General features: G+C 34.3%; 1 protein-coding gene across 1 annotated transcript in view; it reads right to left on the bottom strand.

Moving 5' to 3' along the window:
• The window catches only part of dlg5a (discs, large homolog 5a (Drosophila)), an 88,577-nt gene that overhangs the window by 49,017 nt on the left and 17,267 nt on the right, over positions 1-22,293 (bottom strand). The window contains 5 exon segments of the mRNA XM_051126702.1: positions 956-1,215; positions 5,005-5,188; positions 7,361-7,504; positions 7,882-8,044; positions 12,927-12,995. Of these exon segments, the coding sequence (XP_050982659.1) occupies positions 956-1,215; positions 5,005-5,188; positions 7,361-7,504; positions 7,882-8,044; positions 12,927-12,995 (820 nt within the window).

Genomic DNA, 22,293 nt, shown 5'->3' with positions numbered 1-22,293 from the left:
AGTATTATTTCGATGAATTAATGCTTTTTTATTTTTGCAAAGAATTTGGTAGGGGTAATCACTGTTCATTTATAAACTGAATTGAAAGATTGGAAATTGACTGCACTGATCAGAGGTCAGGACCATAGTTGTTATTTATTTATTTATTTTATTTTTTTATGTAATGCCTGTCATTCACAACTAAATATTTAGACAAACTTGATTATGCTTTCAGCTCAGTTTAACATATTTTAGCATTTTACCGTATTTTAATCCATTTTGCACTTTATGTATCAAACAAGTAAGTGGAAAATGCAGCTGCAGATTGTTTGATATGATTGAGTCACAACTTAAAAACATCCCTCCAAGAGTGGCATATTTGGCCAATTTAACTATGCTTTCAGCTCTGTTTAACAAATGTTAAACTATTCTGTACTTTCATGCCTTAAACTTAAGGCAGAAAGTGCAAAAAAAGCCTGTAGATTGTGTTTGACGCAACTATATTTTAAAGAGATAGCTCACCCAAAAACGTAAATTCTGTCATTAATTACTCTCCCTCAAGAAACTGTTGAATAAAGTCATTATTTTTGTTTTCTTTGCATACAAAAAGCATTCTCGTAGCTTCATAACATTACGTTTGAACCACTGATGTCACATGGACATTTTATCGGACTATACTTTATGGACTATATTATTTTATCCTTACTACCTTTTTGGGCCTTGAACGTGTCAGTTGCATTGCTGTCTATGCAGCGTCAGAAAGCTCTCGGATTTTATCTAAAAATATCTTAATTTGTATTCTGAAAATGAACGAAGGTCTTGCAAGTTCAGAATGTGGGTGAGTAATTAATGACAAAATTTTTATTTTTGGAGTGAACTATCCCTTTAAAAAGTTGATGTACAACCTTTAAATTTATTCAGAGAGTTTTATGCAACACTTAAACCTCATAATAAAGTTGACTGATGCTGCTCGTACCGTCTCATAGACGTAGACCACTGCTGTTGGTACTGGATGGCCGTGTCGCGCTGTTTAAGCAGAGCGTCTATTTGTTTTTGCAAGCGTCTGTTCTCCTCCTCCACCTGCTCCAGTCGACTCAGATCCGTGTTGTGACTGGCCACTTTCTCGCTGTATCGTTTGCTCAAGACGTCATATTCCTTCTTTACCCCCTCCAGTTTATCCATCGCTGTGTCGTAGAGCTTGTTCAAAACTTCTGAGGACCCGTTCTCCCTGATTACCTGTATTAAAAAAGTCTTTCATTAAGCTGATTTACTGTGTGGTGTCAAAGACACAAAAAAACAAAACAAAAACAATAAAACAAAACCCTGATAACCTGTTGAAGAGCACTTTCATGAACCTTATTGACTGTGTGGTTGTAAAAAATAAACAAAAAATAACAAACAACCTGTTAAAAAACAAAGCCAGAACAACACCCTGATTACTTAAGTTGAAAACAGCTTTAAAGAACCTGATTTAATGTGTGGTGAAAACAAAACGTATATAATAACAAAACAAAGAAAAAAAAAAGCCTATAGTAATAAGTTCAAAACAAAGCCAAAATAAAACCATGATTATTTGCACTGAAAACAGCTTTATTGAACCTGATTTACTGTGTGTTGGAAAGGAGACAAAACGAAAAAAAAAAAACAAAATGCAAAAATAAAACCAAACAACAAAGCAAATGGCTAATAAGTTCTTGAAAACAAAAAAGCCAAAACAAAATCATAATTACCTGTGTTGAAAACTGCTTTTATGAAAAAATAAAAAAAGGCAAAAATAAAAACAAACAAAAAACAAACAAAAACAGCGAATAAGCATTAATGAACCCGATTTACTGTGTGTTGGAAACAAAATGAAACAAAACAAGACAAAAATAAAAACAACCAAAAAAAAAAAAAAAAAAAAAAAAAAAAAAAAAAAAACACCTAATAAGTTGTTTAAAAAAAAAAAAAAAAAAACATGATCACCTGTGTTGTAAACGGCTTTAATGAACCTGATTTACTGTGTGTTGGAAAAAAATGAAACAAAACAAAAAAAACTAAACAAGACTTAAATAAAAACAAACAAAAAAAGCCAAAAAAAACATGATTACCTGTGTTGTAAACAGCTTTAATGAACCCGATTTACTGTGTGTTGGAAACAAAATGAAACAAAACAAGACAAAAATAAAAACAACCAAACAACAAAATGCCTAATAAGTTGTTGTTAAAAAAAAAAAAAAAAAAAGCCAAAAAACATGATTACCTGTGTTGTAAACAGCTTTAAATGAACCCGATTTACTGTGTGTTGGAAACAAAATGAAACAAAACAAAAACAAAACAAGACAAAACCATGATTACCCATGCTGAAAACAGCTTTGATAAACCTGATTTACTGAGTGCTGGAAACAAAATGAAACAAAACAAAACAAAAACAAAACAAGACAAAAATAAAAACAACCAAAAACCCTAATAAGTTACTGAAAACAAAAACAAAGCCAAAACAAAAACCATGATTACCTGTGCTGAAAACAGCTTTAAAGAACCCGATTACTGTGTGCTGGAAACAAAAAAAAAAAAAAAAAAAAAAAAAAAAAGACAAAAATAAAATAAACTCCTAATAAGTTGTTGAACACAAAAACAAAGCCAAAACAAAACCATGATTACCCATGCTGAAAACAGCTTTGATAAACCTGATTTACTGAGTGCTGGAAACAAAATGAAACAAAACAAAACCTGATTATAAACACCTTTAACAAAGCTGATTTACTGTGTGGTGTCAAAGAAACAAAAAACCAAAAAAACTACCTAAGCTCTTTGACAGTACATACTCCTAATACAATGGTTTAAAATAGTTTTCGTTCTCAACTACAATGGCCACTCCCAAAGATATTAGATGTGCAGAATTGGTGCATTAATGTAGAATTAAACTGATGTGTGATCATATGCCTGTTTTACAGTGGTTTTCAATGTGGCTCATCATATATTTTAGAATCTATACTATCACTGTTATAAATTTGCTTTCATCATCAGTTGAATTCAAGTTTTACAATGCAAACACCAGAGGGCGATCATGAGTCTATAAAAAATCTTCAGTACTTGCATGCAAAATGCTGTCACTGCACTTACACACAAACACACAACACTGCATTCAGCATTAAACAAACAGCATTAAGTCCACTTGTTTTACAAAAACATTGCCCTATTAGGACACTATATGTCCTAATGACATAATCGAAGGCCATTCCCTGTCCAGGCAATAAACCCACACCTCAGTGGCCCCTGACCAAGCCACCGCAAGATTTCACATGCTGAGTGATTGGCATCTGTATCTAACTCTTCCCTAGGCCATGTAATCAGTGCTTAGAGTATTGACTAACTGCAAAAGCCTCTGTCCTTTTCCATCAGTCAGCAAGCACTTCCCCTTCCAGGCTGACCTTTTTCAAGCAGGCGGTGCGTTTTGTGCAGCCAGTGGGCAGCGTAAGCATTGCTGACAGGTCAAAACGCGGTTCAACAGTACAGTCGCTACAGTACAGATCCCGTGGCACGCCTGATCTGACCTCTCTGCGACAATTAAGACCGTTTCAGACACACAAAGCAGGAGCTATCCTAATGCTTTAAACCTTTCCATTTGTGTTCACAGGTTTAATCCAGAAGGAAGCCGACAGGAAAAGACTCATTCCTTCATAGTAGCTGCAGAGAGCAGACAGTGTGTTGACACGGTGGCATCTGACTGAATAATCTCCTGTCCCCTCGCTTCCGATTTATGTCAAGGTCAGATTTGGTTGCACTACTATGGGATGCCCAGCCTCCGGATTTACAACATAAACACTGCTGTTCATGATGCAACAGACGCACTAATCCCACAACAGTCTGCGCTGCAGGGGAACGACAAAATCTGCAATTTAATTAACCGTCCCTAAAGCTTTCTGAAAAAAAATCAGGGATCGATTTTGCCTGGCTAGCGTCACTTTCTGGCTGACGGCAGTGCCGTTAGGCCTGTTTCACGCTGCAAGCGTAAGAAGTGCATATGTATTTTGGTGCCCGTATTAACAGGTTACATTCACACTGGGTGCATTAGCAGGGCGGTGCTGCGAAAGAGTGATTCTGCGTTTACAGTTTTGGCACTGAACCCATTTTTGCATTACTCAACTAGCAGACTGAAGAGAAGAAATTGTTGAAAAAAGTCGTTATTTTTGTTTTGTTTGCATACAAAAAAGTATTCTCTTAGTTTTTTAACATTACGGTTGAATCACACGTCACATTGACTATTTGAACAATGTCCTTACTATTTTCTGTGCCTTGAATGTGATCGTTGCACTGCTCTCTACTCAGGGTCAGAAAGCTCTTGTATTTCATCAAAAATATCTTAATTTGTGTGCCGAAGATGAACAAAGGTCTTACCGGTTTGAAAAACAATGGGGGTGAGTAATCAATTTTTGGGTAAACTATCCCTTTAAAGGGGTCATCAGATGCCCATTTTCCACAAGTTGATATGATTCTTTAGGGTCTTAACGAAAAGTCTATAATATACTTAAAAATTCTCAATGGTTGTGTAAAACAACACCCTTTTTACCTTGTCAAAATGAGCTCTGCAAAAAGCATCCCATTCTGATGGATTGTTCCTTTAAATGTTAATGAGCTCTGCTCGCCCCACCCCTCTCTTCTCTCTGTGGAGTGACGAGCCTGTTTACTTAAGCCGCATTTAGCCGTGAAACTTGCTAACTAGCACATTATTAGGAAAGGTGATTGCCGAGATTCGCACGAACATAGATGTGTTGGATCGGGAGGCACATTCCCTTCCCAAACAAATGTAATCTACTGCATCTTCAGTGGCTCAGATGTCGGGAGTAAATGACGACCACTATGTTCATTATTACATCCAGCAACACAACACCTCAGTCACTCAATCTGAGATATTCTTGTCTAACTTACATCCCTGCTCTGGCATCGAAACAATGGAGGTCGGACTGTTACAGCTGATCTGAGGTAAGACGCTCATGTCAATCTACTATCGTGGGAGCGGCCTCTGTCGGTGTGACGGCGTACCTGTTGTTGCTGTAGTCTCATGTCGGCCACCTCTCTCTGATCCTCAGAGTGAAGTCTCCTGAGCTCCTCACAGCTTTGTTTCAGATGGTTGTGTTCTCGGACCAGCTTGGCGTTCTCTCTTTTTAAAACCTCCAGTTCCTCCTTAAGCTGAGACTGTTCGCTTAGTAGGCGGCTGTGCTGTATGCTGAAATATAAACAAAACACGACCACATGAGAATCTACATCTAACCTCACTTGCACGGTCTAGGTAATGTTTCACTTTTATGATCGTTACACTCAGATTTTTTTCAAAAACAATCAGGAATCATTAAAACCCTGCCCTGCAGGGCACTGACCTAGAGTGGTAACTCTGTATTAGTTACTGCACAGTGACTCTTCCAAACTCTAGTAAGCCATTTAACACAGGCAGAATTTTATGGCATCGTAAGCGTGATTACAAACGTAAGGAACGTGATGATGTTATTCTTCGAGACCTTGTTTTGGTTAATTTCTAAGAAAGCATCACACATTCCCTTCCAAAAAATGCAACCCCATAATGCATTGCAATAAATGCAATTCAAGATGGCCAGCAAAATTGTCCAATTGTCTATGAACTATTTTAAACAATATTGTGTAATTGTTTTTTGTGTTTTATGCTTATTAGAGTAAACAAATTTAAATCAAAAATAAATAAATAATAAAATAAAATAAAATAAAATAAGTTCTTAGATAGCATCATACATTAAAAAAATAAATTAAGCACTGTGTATTTCATGCATATTTGGAATTAAATTAATTTAAATTAAATTAAATTAAAATTTAAATTTGAATCTTATAATACAATATAATGTGTTTATAACAAACTTGGGTAATATTGTACCCAATATTAGTGTGTGTTTTGCATTTTATGCTTAAAGAGTATAAAACAAAAAAAAAAATTACATTTTCAGTATTTTTTTTACTAGGAGATATATATATATAAAATAAAATAAAATAAAATAAAATAAAATAAAAAAAAAGAGAGAGCGCAATCTTATAATGCATTGCAACAAACTTCAAGATGGCAGAAAAAGTGAAAAGTATTATGTAGGAGTATTATACATACTCATAGTATATACATACTATATTATGTATGTATTATACATACTACGTTACGCACAACGGCATAATATGTCAGCGTGCTACCCTCAAGGCTATTGGCAGTTATGAGTTGTCTCTTTGTGTGAGAAGTGTCATTTATACGATGCAGACTTTCTGCTCATGTAGAGCGTTCCAAATCGGTTCAATTTCAGCGTAGACACTACCAGCAGACAAGGAGGCTTCAGTAACATAGCAGTATAACAGAGAATGCGTGTGTGTGCATGCTGTAATCACACACTGTTGAGGGAATGTGGAATATGGGATTAATCCCTCGTCAACTCAATCTTCATCTCTATGTGGCTGTTCGTGCCCAGCAGAGAGGGGGACAGGAGGGCATGACATGTGTCCTTACATCATAATCAGATTACAGCCACTGCACATCTGTGTATGGATGGACGATATTATGTGGTGTGTGGATGACAGCAAACTGGCAAACACGAGTGAGTCAGAGACAACGGAGCAGAACAAACTTCCTTGTGTACACGCTTACATATTGCCAACTGGTTAAGATAACGAGGCTACATTAAACCAAATGTCAGTTACACTGATGACATATGACAAAGCAGTTTTAGAATTACTTCCTTACAACTGTGCTTTTCCCATAAGGATTTCTATGAAAAGACACTGAAGGGTAGTTCACACAAAAATGAATTCTGTCATCATTCACTCGCCATGATTTTAGTTTTCATTGTGGAAAACAAATGAAGATATTCTAAAAATGACTTTTGTCCTGTGTTGTTTTCGACCCCATTGACTTTCACTGCATGGGCTAAAACAAAGAATTTCTTCCACTACTGACAGAATTTAAGCTTTCTGTGTCTTCACTGTTATAAGGTAGGAGGCAAAATGCTGGTGGGAAAGAAATTTTAATTTATTTTTATTATTTAATTTTTATTTAAATTTGCACTTTTATTGTAATTTAAATAAATACATTTTAATTATTTTTTAAATTTGAATTAATACTTTTTTTTTTATTGTAATTATAATTGTAATTTGAGGCTTGGAATAATATGTGAAAGATTAAATAACCAAGTGAACTATTCCTCTAGACAACAATAAAACTGCTCCCTAAGTGCATTACGCACATTAATATTGCGACATGAACTGAGCTGCAGAACAAAGTGCTTCCAACATTTAATAAAGCCATAATTAACCTGTAGATAATGCAAGTGCTAATTAAAGACTGCTACGAATGTGGCAGATGGCTCTCAGAGAGATGCGTGGTGCCTGTACTCACTGGTAGTAGTCTGCTTCCTTCACGGCCTCCTCGCACCTCTTTAGAGTCTTGGTGTGCTGGTTTTGCAAGGACTGCAGGTCTGCCATGGCCTTCATGCACTGCGTTTTCAGACGCTCGTAGTCATGACCAGGTTTGGAATTTGGCCTTTTGGAGACAAAGAGCAATACATCAGCACTGCGTCCCTCAGTCTGCAAGGGCGGCCCAGTTTTAAGTCTCTTATGCTCACCAAAGCTGCATTTATTTGAACAAGAATACAGTAAAAAGTAATATTGTCATTTTAGTATTTTTTAGTATATATATATATATATATATATATATATATATATATATATATATATATATATATATATATATAGTCTTACAATAGAAAACACAATATTATTGTTTTTTCTTTTTTACATTTAGCCGTGGTGAGAAATTTTTTATTTAATTATTCCAAACTTTTTACTGGTGGAAGCTCATTCTATGTATCATTAAAGATATTATTGAAATCACAGATTTACATTTTTTTGGGTAAGTACCTGCAGTCATCAAATGTGGTGCCAGGTGAGGCGAGAGCCAAGCGCTTGCGAAGTTCATCCCGCTCCCTTGTGACTTGTCTCAGCTGGAACAGGATGGTGTCCAGGTTCTCGCTGGCCGGCCGGGTGTCACTGAGCGCAGGTGGAGGTGATGAGGCTTTGGTACCTGCAACAGTGAGCACGTCACCGGAGCACAGACAAACTCACCCTGCACTAATGCAGGGATACCGTTAACACAAACGACCCCAACTATTGCCATGGCTGTCTCAATTGAGCAATCAAACTTGTTACTACATAACATGCAATAAAAGGTTATAATATATAGGTTACATGTAAGGAATAATGTACATGCAGTCAGTTATTTTCTCAGAATAATCTCCTTAAGGGGTTTATCTTGCAATAACAATCGGCTGGATGTACATTATCCCACTTATTGCACAGCTACTTCCCACATGAGCAAATAAATGGACACAAAATATAACAAGTTTAAACTAGACAAACAAATGGATAAGGTACAGTCATACCACATATTACACAGCTTTTTACCACATAAATAATTATGGGGCAAGAGATATTGATTTTAGATTAAACCGTTTTAAAATCTTACCCACAGAGTACAAAAAAAATCATCCTGGCAAAAAGATGAACACAGCAACAATGTAAAGTCCAACCGTCAGTTCCAGAATTGAAACTCCCATTTTTTTCTCCCAAGAGAAATTGATTTTTAATGTTAACTTATAAACCTCTAAAGGCAGACCTACTGTTGGCTCTGAGGTTGTTAACTGGTGGTATATGGTTTTGTTGAGGCTACCAGCTCACATTATTTTACCTTATGTTTGAAATAATCACGTTTAACAGTGAAATCCCTGATGAAACGAAAACTAATGAAAACTACATTACCCATGATGCTGTAAAGAAAGTTTCACAAAATTCTTAATATTTGAATGGATAGATAGACAGATGATAGTCAGACAGACAATAGACAGATAGACAGATAGATTGACTGTTAGACAGACAGACATAGGGATGATAGACAGACGGACAAAAGATAGACAGAGAGACAGACAATAGACAGACAGATGAACGACAGACAGAAAGACAATAGACAGACAAATGATAGACAATTAGACAGATGACAGACAAATAGATGGATGACAGACAGATAGACGACAGACAGACAACAGACAAATAGACAGACAGACGGACAACAGACAGAAAGACGGATGATAGACATAGACAGATGGAAGACAGACAGATAGACAGACAGACGGACGATAGACAATTAGACGTCCGACAGACAAACAGACGGACGGACGATATACAGAAAGACTGACGACAGAGTGACGATAGACAGACGGACGATAGACACAGACAGACAGACGGATGACAGACAGACAGACGGACGATAGACAATTAGACAGATGAACGACAGACAGATAGACAGACAAATGATAGACAGACAGACGGACGGACGACAGACAGACAGAAGACAACTAGAAAGACGGATGATAGACAGATAGAAAGACGGACATACAGAAGGACGATAGCCAATTAGACAGACAGACGGACAGACAGACAGACAAACAGACGGACGATAGACAGAAAGACTGACGACAGAGCGATGATAGACAGACGAACGATAGACACAGATAGACAGACGGATGACAGACAGACAGACGGACGATAGACAATTAGACAGATGAACGACAGATAGACAGACAAATGATAGACAGACAAACGGATGATAGACAAACAGACGGACGACAGACAAACAGACGGACGACAGACAGACAGAAGACAACTAGACAGACGGATGATAGACAGATAGAAAGACGGACATACAGAAGGACGATAGCCAATTAGATGGACAATAGACAGACAGACAGTCTTGTACCTTTGTCTTTTAGTCCAATTTCCTTTTTGCTTCAAATAAAAGTTTGTAATGTTGTGATTTTCCTCATATCTAGTTGGTTTGGTTTATGGCTTACAGTGCTTTAACAAAGACTTTCTTTAAAATCCCTATAGGAAAAATGAATGAAAAAATACTTCCAGAACCAGCACAGGAAGCACCGGCATTATTTGCCATATACCATCAATTAATCAACCTTGGAGCTCACAGTAGGTCTGTCTGTTATCGTTACAAGTCAGTTTCCTTATAAAGAGTTTTTACTTCCAGAACTGACTGGTGCTTTCTAGAACACTCCTCTGAATGTTGCAACTAATCAATCAGAATCAAGTATTCCAGAGAGAGCCCTGTAATAAGATCTTTAAGAACTTGCAAATGCCTAAACAGGCAGTTTCTAAGAGACAAAAATCTCAGAAGTGAGTGATTGGAGAACCCTACATAGGCAGCAACACCATGTAACACACAAACAGTGCTCTTCACAGGAGATTCCAGTGTTTCCCATACATTGATTTATTTGTGGCGGCCCGCCAAAGTATCAGAACTGACCACCACAAATAGATTTTTCAAAAGGCTTTGACTCTGTTGAATAAACATGAGCACTGCACGTTTTACAATCAAAACGCGACACTAGTGTTTTCATATTAGTGTATATCTGAAGGAAACGGACTGTCTTCAGGAAATTTTCGATTTAATTTCCATTTTATCATGCCTGTAATGCCTGATAAAGCAGCATTTGTGAGTGCTGTGCTGCTTTGTGCACAGCAGTTACCAGGGAAACTGCTATTTTTGCCACTCCAAAAGTGACACCTAGTGGCAAAGAATGAATCTGTATTTTCATTTAGACCAACCCTAGAACCCTACATAGGGTTTTCATTTAGACCAACGTGAAAATCTACTTATGGTTTTACTTAGCAAACACGCAGAGTTGTAAATATGAACTGCTGTGTATATCCTACGGGGGATCCCCGCCACACATAGCGTGTAAAGTGTGAACTGTGTGTTTCTATGGCAAAACTATGAACGGCAAAGCCCTCACATGCTCCTAAACTCTTAATTACAACTTGTAAACTCGGAATGTTCTAAAAGGTAAGACTTGGACCAGTGCAGCTGTACCATGTGACCGCCGCCAGGTTCATTTTGGCGCTACTTAGGTGCAACCTCTGAGTTCGATAACATGGAAAGCTATGAGTAAAATGTCACGTTGTCATCTCAGAATTATGGTAATTATGTCATGGCGTGAACGCAGCATAGGTCTGTGGAAAACGCCAAATTCAATTCACAGCTGAGTCTAATAAAGTTACATAGCAGATGTAAATATTGCATAAAACGGTCAATTTTAATGAAATGTAATTATTTTTAATTGTAAATTTTTTTAATTGTGAATTTTTAAAAATGTTTTATTTATGCCAAAAATCACTGGGATATTAACCAAACATTTTTTGTAAATTTCCTAACGTAAATAAATCAAAATATACATTTTTGATTAGTAATATGCATTGCTTAGAACTTTAAAGTCGATTTTCTCAATATTTGGATTTTTTTTTGCTCAAATGTGATCAAATATATTTATTTGTTTGTTTAGATTTTATTTTAGTTTTTTTTTTTATTCTAGTTCAGTGATTTTAGTACTTGAATTTCCAATTTTCATTTAAGCTTAGGTTTTTAATCTAATCTAATCTTTGCTTTCAGCTTTATTTAAATTAACAAAAAAATTCTGTCTAATAGTTAATAGTTTTAGTTAACAATAACTACACTGGTTTTAGAGCAGAGCTACTATGACTACAAAAACAGGCCAAGACTTAAAATGAAATGTGACCTTTAAAGCTTGACTGTACTAAAATAAATAAAAAAAAAACATGGTACAAAAAAGGCTACATACATAATCATACGTGGAAAAAAAAATGTGAAAATGCTTGAGGTCACCACGGCTGAGCACTTTATGTAAATGATGATCTTTTGGGGATGAGCGGCAACTAAAATTCCACCATAATCTTTTAGTCTTGGACAATCTGCTGCAGATATTTAGGGAATGAATTCAGTTTTATGCAGTAACAAAGAGGATAATCTTCAATACAGATAAAAGCAGGCCAGAGAACACAGTATTTGTCAAGATGTCATTTCATCACCTTTCTAGGGATTTATTAGAGAAGGTTAACATGAGACTTCTTGATAAACAGCACACAACTTTTTTTTTTTCCACAACTTTTCTATCATTTTAAAATTCCCAGATATGTCCAGCTTGTGGAAATCCTCAATTTGGCGCAAATATTTAAATACGCTATGCAAAATTGTTTAAATTATTATATGAAAGTCCTAAATTAAATTCATTCTGCAATACTATAAAACAAAATAATCTTTATAAACACCTTCACACAAATAAAATATAATATGACATTATGTGCGATGTAAATGTGAAATATCATGCTCCAAAAATTTGTTTTGGAGGTCAGATTGATTTTTTTTTTTTAAACTCTGTAATTAAAGGCACAGTTCACCCAAAAATGAATGAAGTATGTGGGCAAGCAAATAGTTGACGGCAGCCATTGACTTCCACAGTATGAAAAACATTATTATGAAAGTCAATGGCTACCGTCAACTGTTGGCATACCAAAATTCTTTAAAATATCATTTTTTGTGTTCAACAGAAGAAAGAAGCTCATACAGGTGAGTAAATAATGACAAAGTTAAATTTTTGCATGAACTATCCCTTTAAAAATTACGCATGAAAAAACGAAAAGAGTTGATGTGAACTGCTTTGTGCGAATACTAAGAAAATGCCTTTTGGTGACATTATCCACACTGTCTCAAACCCACATTGCTCCTCATCGGATCCCAACAGGCAGACGGCATTATGGGTATCTCTGGTGCAATGTTTTGGTCCCTTTAGAAAGCGCTATGTGAAACTGCCAAGTCATTTGGACGGCAGTCAGCCTCAGAGCACATTCTCCACTGGCACCAAACCAGGAGAACAGGGCTCGGCCTCCAGATACAAGCACCATGCCCTCCAACACGTTATCACCGTTTATCTGAGCCTTCCGTCTGATTTGAGTGACATTACAAATGTTTCAAACACACCCACATGAACAAGCACGGTGACGACGTGTGTAAGGTGTCATGGGTGGGAGCAGAAACTCTGACATACCGACACTGCTGAGGGAGCTGCTGCTCTCCGAGTCTGATGGCATTGTGGACAGGACGCTGTAGGTGGACCCTGCGGAGGAGAGAAAACACGATTAATAACTCAATGCTGACGCTTACAGGTCTTTAATTAACAAAATGCTCAATGTTGGCAGAAAGGTAGCACTTAAGAAAATAGAGAATAACTCATCTGCAATGCTCTAGAGCAAAACACTGAAACATTTATTAGGGAGTGTAATAGGTAAGTACAACAAGTCAGTTTCAAATATTTTGTTAACATTCAAATTTGAAATCAGTTTGCTAGTATAGACATAAACACATAAATATGCAAGCATTTAAATGGCAAAACAACACTGAGTAGATGTAACAACGAAGAAAAAAATTATATTATACATTAAACAATTTGTTACAACAAATTATTATTATTATTATTATTATTAAGAAAAGAAGAAAAAGAATAATGTTATTTAAATAAAAGGTAATCACCATATATACATAATAATAATAATAATAATAATAATAATAATAATAATAATAATAATATGTTATTATTATATAACAACAACAACAACAACTATAAAGAAGATAAAAATAATGCTAAAAGGTCATTTGGATTTTATTGTATAAATACAATATTATAAATATATCAAAGTAAAATTAAAACAATTATTTAAGCCGCTATAATAATAATAATAATAATAATAATAATAATAATAATAATAATAATAATAATAATAATAATTATTATTATTATTATTATTATTACTACTATTATTATATCTAAATATTCATCTATTATTATTGTTAATTATTATAACTATTAAATTAAGTTAATAAAACAAAAGGTAACCGGTAATAATCTATTACAATCCGTTATTATTGTTATTATTATTATTTATTATTATTATTATTATTATTATTATTATTATTATTATTATGTACATAAAATAATCGTTTTATTTTTTATTGTATAAATACAATTATAAATATCACAAAGTAAAATTACGAGAATGTTCATAAAATAAACATTGCTTATTATTATTATTATTATTATTATTATTATTAATTAACAATTAAACATTGTTAATTAATTAAAAATAACAATTAAACAATGTTAATAAAACAAAAGGTAATCAACATATACACATTATTTTTATTATTATTATTATTATTATTTCTAAATATACATCTATTATTATTATTATTAATTATTATTTAAGTTAATAAAACAAAGTAATCAATATATAAACATTATTATTATTATTGTTATTATTATTATTATTATTATTATTATAAAGTAGATAAAAAATAATGCTAAAAGGTCATTTTGATTGTATTGTACAAATACAATGAGAATATATATAAAAGTAAAATTAAAACAATTATTTAAGCTATTCTTATTATTTTAGTAGTAGTAGCATATTAATATATCTAAACATACATTTATTAGTATTAGTAGTAGTACAACAAAATAATGCTAAAAGTTAATTATTTTATGATATTATAAATCTATTAGGAAGTAAAAGAAAAAGATTGTTCATAAAACTAAAACAATCATAATATAAGAATTCACAATAACTTATAATAATAATAATATTTATTGTTATTATTAGTAGTAGTAGTAGTATTGTTATTATTATTATTATTATTATTATTATTATTATTATTATGAAGAAGAAGAAAAAATAATGTTAAAAAATAAAAGGTAATCACCATAATTATATTACTTATTATTACAACTGTTATATAAAATATTATATAAGCTACTACTATTCTTATTCATAGTAGTAGCATTAGAATCACAATAAAGTACATAAAAATAATTAAAATCATTACATTATGATTTTATTGTATAAATACAATATTATAAACATGAAACAAGAAAAAAATAATGTGCATACATTTAAAAAAAAAACTATATTATGAAATTATTATTATATTATATTATTAATCAGCCATTCAAATTAAAATATAACAAATCGTTTTGCTATAATGAATCATTTTGCTAGTTGCAAGTAGATGAAAAGTTAATTAACAAAGTTAACGAAAAGTTATTATCTAAATCAAATTAATCAGACACTTCCAAATGATCAGTATCACTCGTAAACATCAAATATCTGCCTCTCATAGAAATCCTAGCAAACTTCGAGGCTTGAAACGACACTAAAGTGCACAATAAAACAAAGCCCTGCACAACAACCAACTCTATCATGGGAAAACATGAGTATTCCAAAATCTGTGAAAACACCCGAGTATGTAAGCAAATATGAATAAAAATGAAATGGATAATTGAATCTTGGAGACTCTTTGCAGCTCTTCCACTGCAGGGCTCCTCCTCTTAATGAGCAGAGTGTGTGGTGACAAGGACACGGTTCATTATCACAGCCCCGACTCCACACGCAAACACAGTCGCCGAAATCCAGCCCGCAGAAGATCACACACACTCGAATCTTCCTTCACTCTCTTATCACATCATCCGAGACACAGTTCTGCTTCAGAAGAGCAACTTCAGCAACAGACTTCAATGCCTCCCGTAGCCTGAAATAACTTCAGGGTAGTGACGATTGAGTGCAAGTGCTACAGTTGCAAGGTTTTTTTTGGTGGGGTGAAAGGCAGATGGAATAAATAGATATTGTATAACGTCTGAAAGCAGACACGTAGTCCTGAGAGTCCTGTACAGGAAGATAGGCTTCAGAAATAGACATCATGCTTTTTAATGCACTCCCAACAAAAGGTACTTCGCAGGGCGAGGATGGATGGAAATACATTCACTTGGACACACGTGGAGCTGCACGCACTTAATGCATCAATCATTCAATGGCTACAGAGAACAGACGTCACCAAAAAGGCCTAAGGTTAAACTCACATAAACTGGCCTATTCCAATCAATGCAAAATAGTCAAATTCTTTGATGACAGTAACAGGTACAACAGGTCAATCAACAGAGCCACGCGATAATAAAAGACTGTATTGTATAATGTACTGTAGTACATATTCTTGCAGTTTAGTGTCATTTGGATGTTAGTTTGTCGACAAAAAAAAATAAAAAATTCATGACAGCAGTTCGAAGAAAAGTCATTTCAGAGAAGGTGGACAGAAGTGGTTACGTTTTGACTGAATTTTCAAGAAATTGTATCATGCAATCAAGTTTCTAACTCAAAAATGGTATCAAATGAAAGCAATGGCAAAAAACGTATAGCAAATACAATAAAAACCAGCAAACAAACAAACAAATTATATTACACAAGATTTTTTACATTAACATAAAAACAATTCTAAAACTTTTTCTGCCAAAATTATACTAAACTATACTATACTATACTAAAATGTGTTTACGTAATACTACTACTATTATTACTAAAATTGTTAAAACTATTTTATTAAGGAATAATCACGCAATATTTATTTTGTTTTAATTAACTTCGTTCAGCAAAAAAAAAGTTTGTTTAATTTTTATTTGATTAAAAGATTAATTAAATTTATATTTTATGACCTTAATTTGATAACCAGAAATTGTTAAATATTGTAAAAAAAATATTGTAAAAATACACTTTAATAAATTAAGTTGTTTTTATGCATTTAAATAATAAGACATGACTTAAAATTTGGTAACAATAAAACAGAAGGTGAGAAAAAAAATAAGAAATATTTCATAAGGCCCTAAACATGTAATTTTTTGTTGAACTTGAAAGAAATTGATGTTAAATTGTATAAGTTTTACAATTTTAATTAATTAGACTTGCTTTTTGATTGATAAAATGTAATTTAACCATTAAAAAAAAAATCTAGAAATGAAAATGGAAAAAAAACAGAATCCAGAAAAATTAAAATGGAAATTTTTTTTTTTTAATTTTTGGGGAAATAATAATAAAATTCATAGGACCTTACTTAACCTTAAACCCTATAAAAAGCAAAAAATGTTGAACGTAACGTTTTGTGTGAAACATTTTGTGAATAATAATAATAATAATAATACATCACAAAATAAAAAAAAATAAACTGAAGCAGTTGTTACTGTCAACTAAAATTATTAAAAATAATTTTATTAAATAAAACTGAAATAAACTAAATATTAGATGAAGAACTTAAACTTAAAACAAAATTAAAAAGTGTGACCTTGGCAAATAACTGAAATAAGTTTAAGTTAAACTGAAATAAAAAAAGGTAAAATTAAATATTCTTTACTAATAAAAATAACAAATAACATCAAAAATAAAAAATTTATTTGAAACTTTAACTAAAATGAAAATGAATAATTAATTAATATATACTTAATTATTAAATAAATAATTAAATAAATAATAAAAATGTTAAAATGCATTTAAACCCTTGAACACAAAACAGAAATTTTATTTCTTTACCTGCATGTTCACCAAAGATCTATAAACAAGCAAATTAATGTACTGAAATATTAACTTCCTCAGAGATATTTCAAGAAAATATATTAAGAATATTTCAAGTATAATATATTATATATATATATATATATATATATATATATATATATATATATATATATAAAAATAGAAAGAATTACGCAGAAACAACAAATTATGAATAAATCACTGCTATTATGTGAATAATATGTACTCATGTAATCCATAAAAAGTAACTGTAATCTGATTATGAGCATTTTAAACTGTAATTTTTAAATAATTAAATAATTACATTTTTAATAATTAATAATTAAATAATAATTAAATAATTATTTTTTGAAATCTGGTTATGTAATCCAGATCAGTTACTATGCAGCACTGTATACAGACAGACAGACAGATATAAATTATAGCAAAATAAGAATGGAGTGAAAATTTAGTACAATGTTACATTACTCAAAATTATTATAATATTTAATTATTTACATTATAATAGTACAATATTTGAGCTGAGACAAATTTGGCCAAGTTCACACTGTACGGATTTTAAAACAAAAGCGGTAGCCCTTCCCTGTCCTGGTACATTAAGTAGGTCAGAGATGGCATGCTTTGCCCAGGGCATCCTTTGTGTTTGTTTGTTTCCTGCTCTGCACACACTTGGTCCAACAGTTGTTTGAGGCAAGTAGACGATCAAACCCCCAACAACCCCCCAGCAACCATCACAAATACAGCATGACATGCGCTGCTATGACAAATTCAGCTGAATATTAAATCCTGCTATATGGCAAAAAAAGAGGATCCACAGGCTGGGAGTGAACATGCTCTGAGTGTCTTCTTGAAAAATGAACCAGTGCTACAGACAAAAGCTGAAGGCTGAAGCTTAATAATGGATGAACTCAAGAGCATTCATCCAAAAAACACATTTATCCTTTATAGCTTTGACAGCCTAGCAGAATCTGTTTGTACGGGGTTGATCTTGAGTCACAAGATCTTATTACAGCATGATGATAATCTATTCAAACATTGTCGCATAGGTTAAATTCACACAGCAGCAGAATACGCTTGCCTGTTTTGGAGTCACATTCACACACAGTTCAGTTAGAATCCAGAGTGACAACTGTGTCAAATTCCTGCTAATCACAAATCAACTCAAATTAATAAATAAATCATAAATAATACTACAGATGTGTACTTTCAGTCCGACTTCTCTTAAACTTCCAGAGACAGATCCTTACCCTATTCAGCACTGAACTGGCAAGCAATTCCAGCTGCAGTGCTGAACCGATTCCCCATTGAGAGTCTCTGCATTGTGACGTCTTCTCCTGTCTTACGTGGACGACTAGTCTTTTTCAGGGACTTGAATGAATTAGTGTCATTGTAAAACTGCAATATTTGAGAAATCACAGTTTTGGAATGACCAGCAACTTCAAATAGGACTAAGCAGTGAGCTTGAAATCTAGGAAATTATAGGTTGTTCTCTAATTTTGATTTCCACTGTATGTTAATAACGTAGGATATTATTTTAATTTTATACTTTATTTTTGCGCATTCATTTCGCTTGCCACGTCAAAACTATGTGGTGCAAACAACATGCATAATTGTATACAGTTGATGTCAAAAGTTTACATAGACCTTGCAGGATCTGCAAAATGTTAATTTTACCAAAATAAGAGGGACACAAAATTACAAAATGTGTGTTATTTTTTATTTAGTACTGACCTGAAAAAGATATTTCACATAAAAGACGTTTACATATAGTCTACAAGAGAAAATAATAGTTGAATTTATAACTTTACTGATAGTTGTTCATGAGTCTCTTGTTTGTCCTGAATAGTTAAACCTTAAAGTTAAATCCTTCAGGTCCCACAAATTCTTTGGTTTTTCAGCATTTTTGTGTTATTTGAACTCTTTCCAACAACGACTGTATGATTTTGGAGATCCATCTTTTCACGCGGAGGACAACTGAGGGACTCATATGCAACTATTACAGAAGGTTCAAACACTCACTGATGCTCCAGAAGGAAACACAATGCATTAAAGGAGAAGTCCACTTTCAGAACAATAATTCACAAATAATTTACTCACCCCCTTGTCATCCAAGATGTTCATGTCTTTCTGTCTTTAGTCATAAAGAAATTATGGTTTTTGAGGAAAACATTTCAGGATTTTTCTTCATATAATGGACTTGATTGGTGCCCCGATTTTAAACTTCCAAAATGTAGTTTAAATGTGGCTTCAAAAGGCTCTAAACAATCCCAGCTGAGGAAGAAGGGTCTTATCTAGCGAAACGATCTGTCATTTTTTTTTTGGCAAATAAAAATTTGTATACTTTAAGCACAAAAGCTTGTGTAGCACAGGTTCTGGGATGCGCGTTCACAATGCTTCGTACTACTGAATCACGTCGAAAGGTCACGCCAAACGTAGGCGGAAATACAGACCCAGTGTTTACAAAGCGAACGCGCAAAGACTAAGAAAGTGCAAGTAAGTCAAACGCTGTTTACAAACAAAAAGGTACAATGATGCTGGACGATTCTGAAGTTGTAGAAGAAAATAAGATGGAGTTTTTCAACATAGTCTACCTTTTTGAGCCAGAGTACACAGACGATGAACTTAGACGTGATTCGTAGTAGTGATGGGAAGTTCGGATCATTTTATCGACTCGGACCTTTGAGTCTCGTTCATGAAAATGAACGAATCTTTTTGAGTCATTTCGTTCATTTCATTCATTTTAGCAAAATATAATTCCAATGTTGCGTGTTACTTCCCTAACACATCTACTGCTTACACAAACGTTGATTACACTACAAACAAGACAAAACTATAATGCTATAAGAAACAGAAAAGATTAATTCATTGTTTACCTGGGTCTTTAGTCTATGATTAGCTCACCTCAACTCTTATCTGACAAGTTGTCAGGTTTAAGTCGGTCGTTCATCACGTGACAGCCCCATAAGATGAACGAACGACTCGAAAAACCCAAAGACTCGAAACAGGTGAACTAATTCCAGTACAGAACCTAATAGGATGTTACGCATGAGTGACTGAACAAATCACTCCCTGAGACGACTCGTTCTTCCCGAGTCACATTAAAGATTCCTTCAAAATGAACGCGCATCCCAGAACATGTGCTACAAGAAGGCTCTTCAAAATCGGGGCACCAATCAAGTCCATTACATGGAGAAAAATCTAAATCCTGAAATGCTTTCCTTAAAAAAACATAATTTCTTTACGACTGAAGACAGAAAGACATGAACATCTTGGATGACAAGGGGAGGTTGAAAACGTTTGATCTTGAAGATCAGGGTAAATTTTAATTATTTTGTCTTCTGGGAAACATGCGTATCATCTGTAGCTTCTGAAGGGCAGTACTAGTTGGAGAAGAAAAAAATAAAAAAAAAAAAAAAAAAAGGATGTTTTGGCAAACAAAGATAAATGTGCACACCTTCATTCTGTTTAACAGTTTTCACCCCTTGGCTCTTAATGCATCATGTTTCCTTCTGACGCATTAGTGAGTTTTTGAACCTTCTGTAATAGTTACATGAGTCCCTCAGTTGTCCTCAATGTCAAAAGACAGACCTCAAAATCATACAGTCATTGTTGGAAAGGATTCAAATATACAAAAATGCTGAAAAAACAAAGAATGTGTGGGACCTGAAGGATTTTTCTGAAGAACAGTGGGCAGTTTAACTGTTTAGGACAAACAAGAGACTCATAAACACTTTACACTACACACTGCTGTGAACCATCATGAATATAAAGAGTACCTTTCTAAGAACTGCGTTTTAAACTAGGTTTTTAAAAGACTGTTCCTTCTGTTTTATATGCCATTGACCTAAATACAGCAGTCAGCCCCAAGAATGAAGCCTTGGGAGTTCAGAAATAATTTCCCTGGCCAACAAAGTAAATTTCTGCATTTTCTAAAGATGTTCAAAACATGACACCACTATGCCAAGATGTTGTGAAAACTATGTGCAACAGCTACAGGCCTCAGCGAGCACCACTACATCAAGCTGCATCAACTAGAGTCTGTGTGTTTGTCCCGTTCATGACACCGGGCCGGCAGAGAGGGCGTCAGAATGAGCCTGATAAACGACTCTGTTTACCCACATTTCAGCACTCTAAATCAAACCGACTTTGGCTGTACTCCTACTTCTGCTGCAGGAGCCGCTGCCGTTTGATTAAATCTGGAGTCGCCCCAGCGCAAGCTGAAAGACAGAGAGCAATGTGCCCCAGGAGAAGACACATCACATCACAGCCTTTGTTCAGTCACTTTCACATGAGGCCACATGGCAAGGCTGTGGCACCGAGGGCAAGGTTCAGAGGAAGCAGCCAATCGGAGCTCAGAGGCGGTCATGTGACATGACAGTATTTACAGTCATAACGTGGAGCGAGGAGAGAGACATCAGCAGACAAAAGCACTGGACTCTCACATATCAGCTGATGTCACACACAGATACAGGGGCATTCCCACTTTTGAGAAGCCTGTGGAAAAATCAGAGGGGATCAGAGGTAACCCGACACTCGTTCAATACAATAACCACTGAATAACCCCGAGACACATAAAGCACTGAAACGAAGGAACGGAAAATCAAATTTTACTTCTGCAAGTGCCGCATCTGATGTTACTTGGCATTTAGTGGGGGCTTTTTATTCAAAGCACACTACCAGCAGAAAAAAAGGCCCCTGGAGTCAGTTAAGCGCTCGGCTCAATGGCAGTACAGTAATAGAGCGAGATTGTGATCTCAGTAACTCTAGTTCTCGGTCACGCCTACTGGAAGCAGCAGCTTTAGCGTAACGCTTGAGAATCTGGGCTGCCAACAGCATCGCCATCCCTGCATCTCATCGCTTGTTGTCACATGTCACTCCAATAACAGGCAACACTTGTGAGTTGTAGGCAAATATTACTTCTCCTCTCTGGAAAGCTTGTAGATTACGTGATGACAAAGCAACATTTAATGCAATTTGTTTGCCCCTAAATTTTACACTTTTCACTAA

The sequence above is a fragment of the Labeo rohita genome, chromosome 13 (assembly GCF_022985175.1).
Source record: "Labeo rohita strain BAU-BD-2019 chromosome 13, IGBB_LRoh.1.0, whole genome shotgun sequence".
In the NCBI taxonomy this organism is placed as follows: domain Eukaryota; kingdom Metazoa; phylum Chordata; class Actinopteri; order Cypriniformes; family Cyprinidae; genus Labeo; species Labeo rohita.
This window is presented reverse-complemented; position numbering and strand designations above follow the sequence as displayed.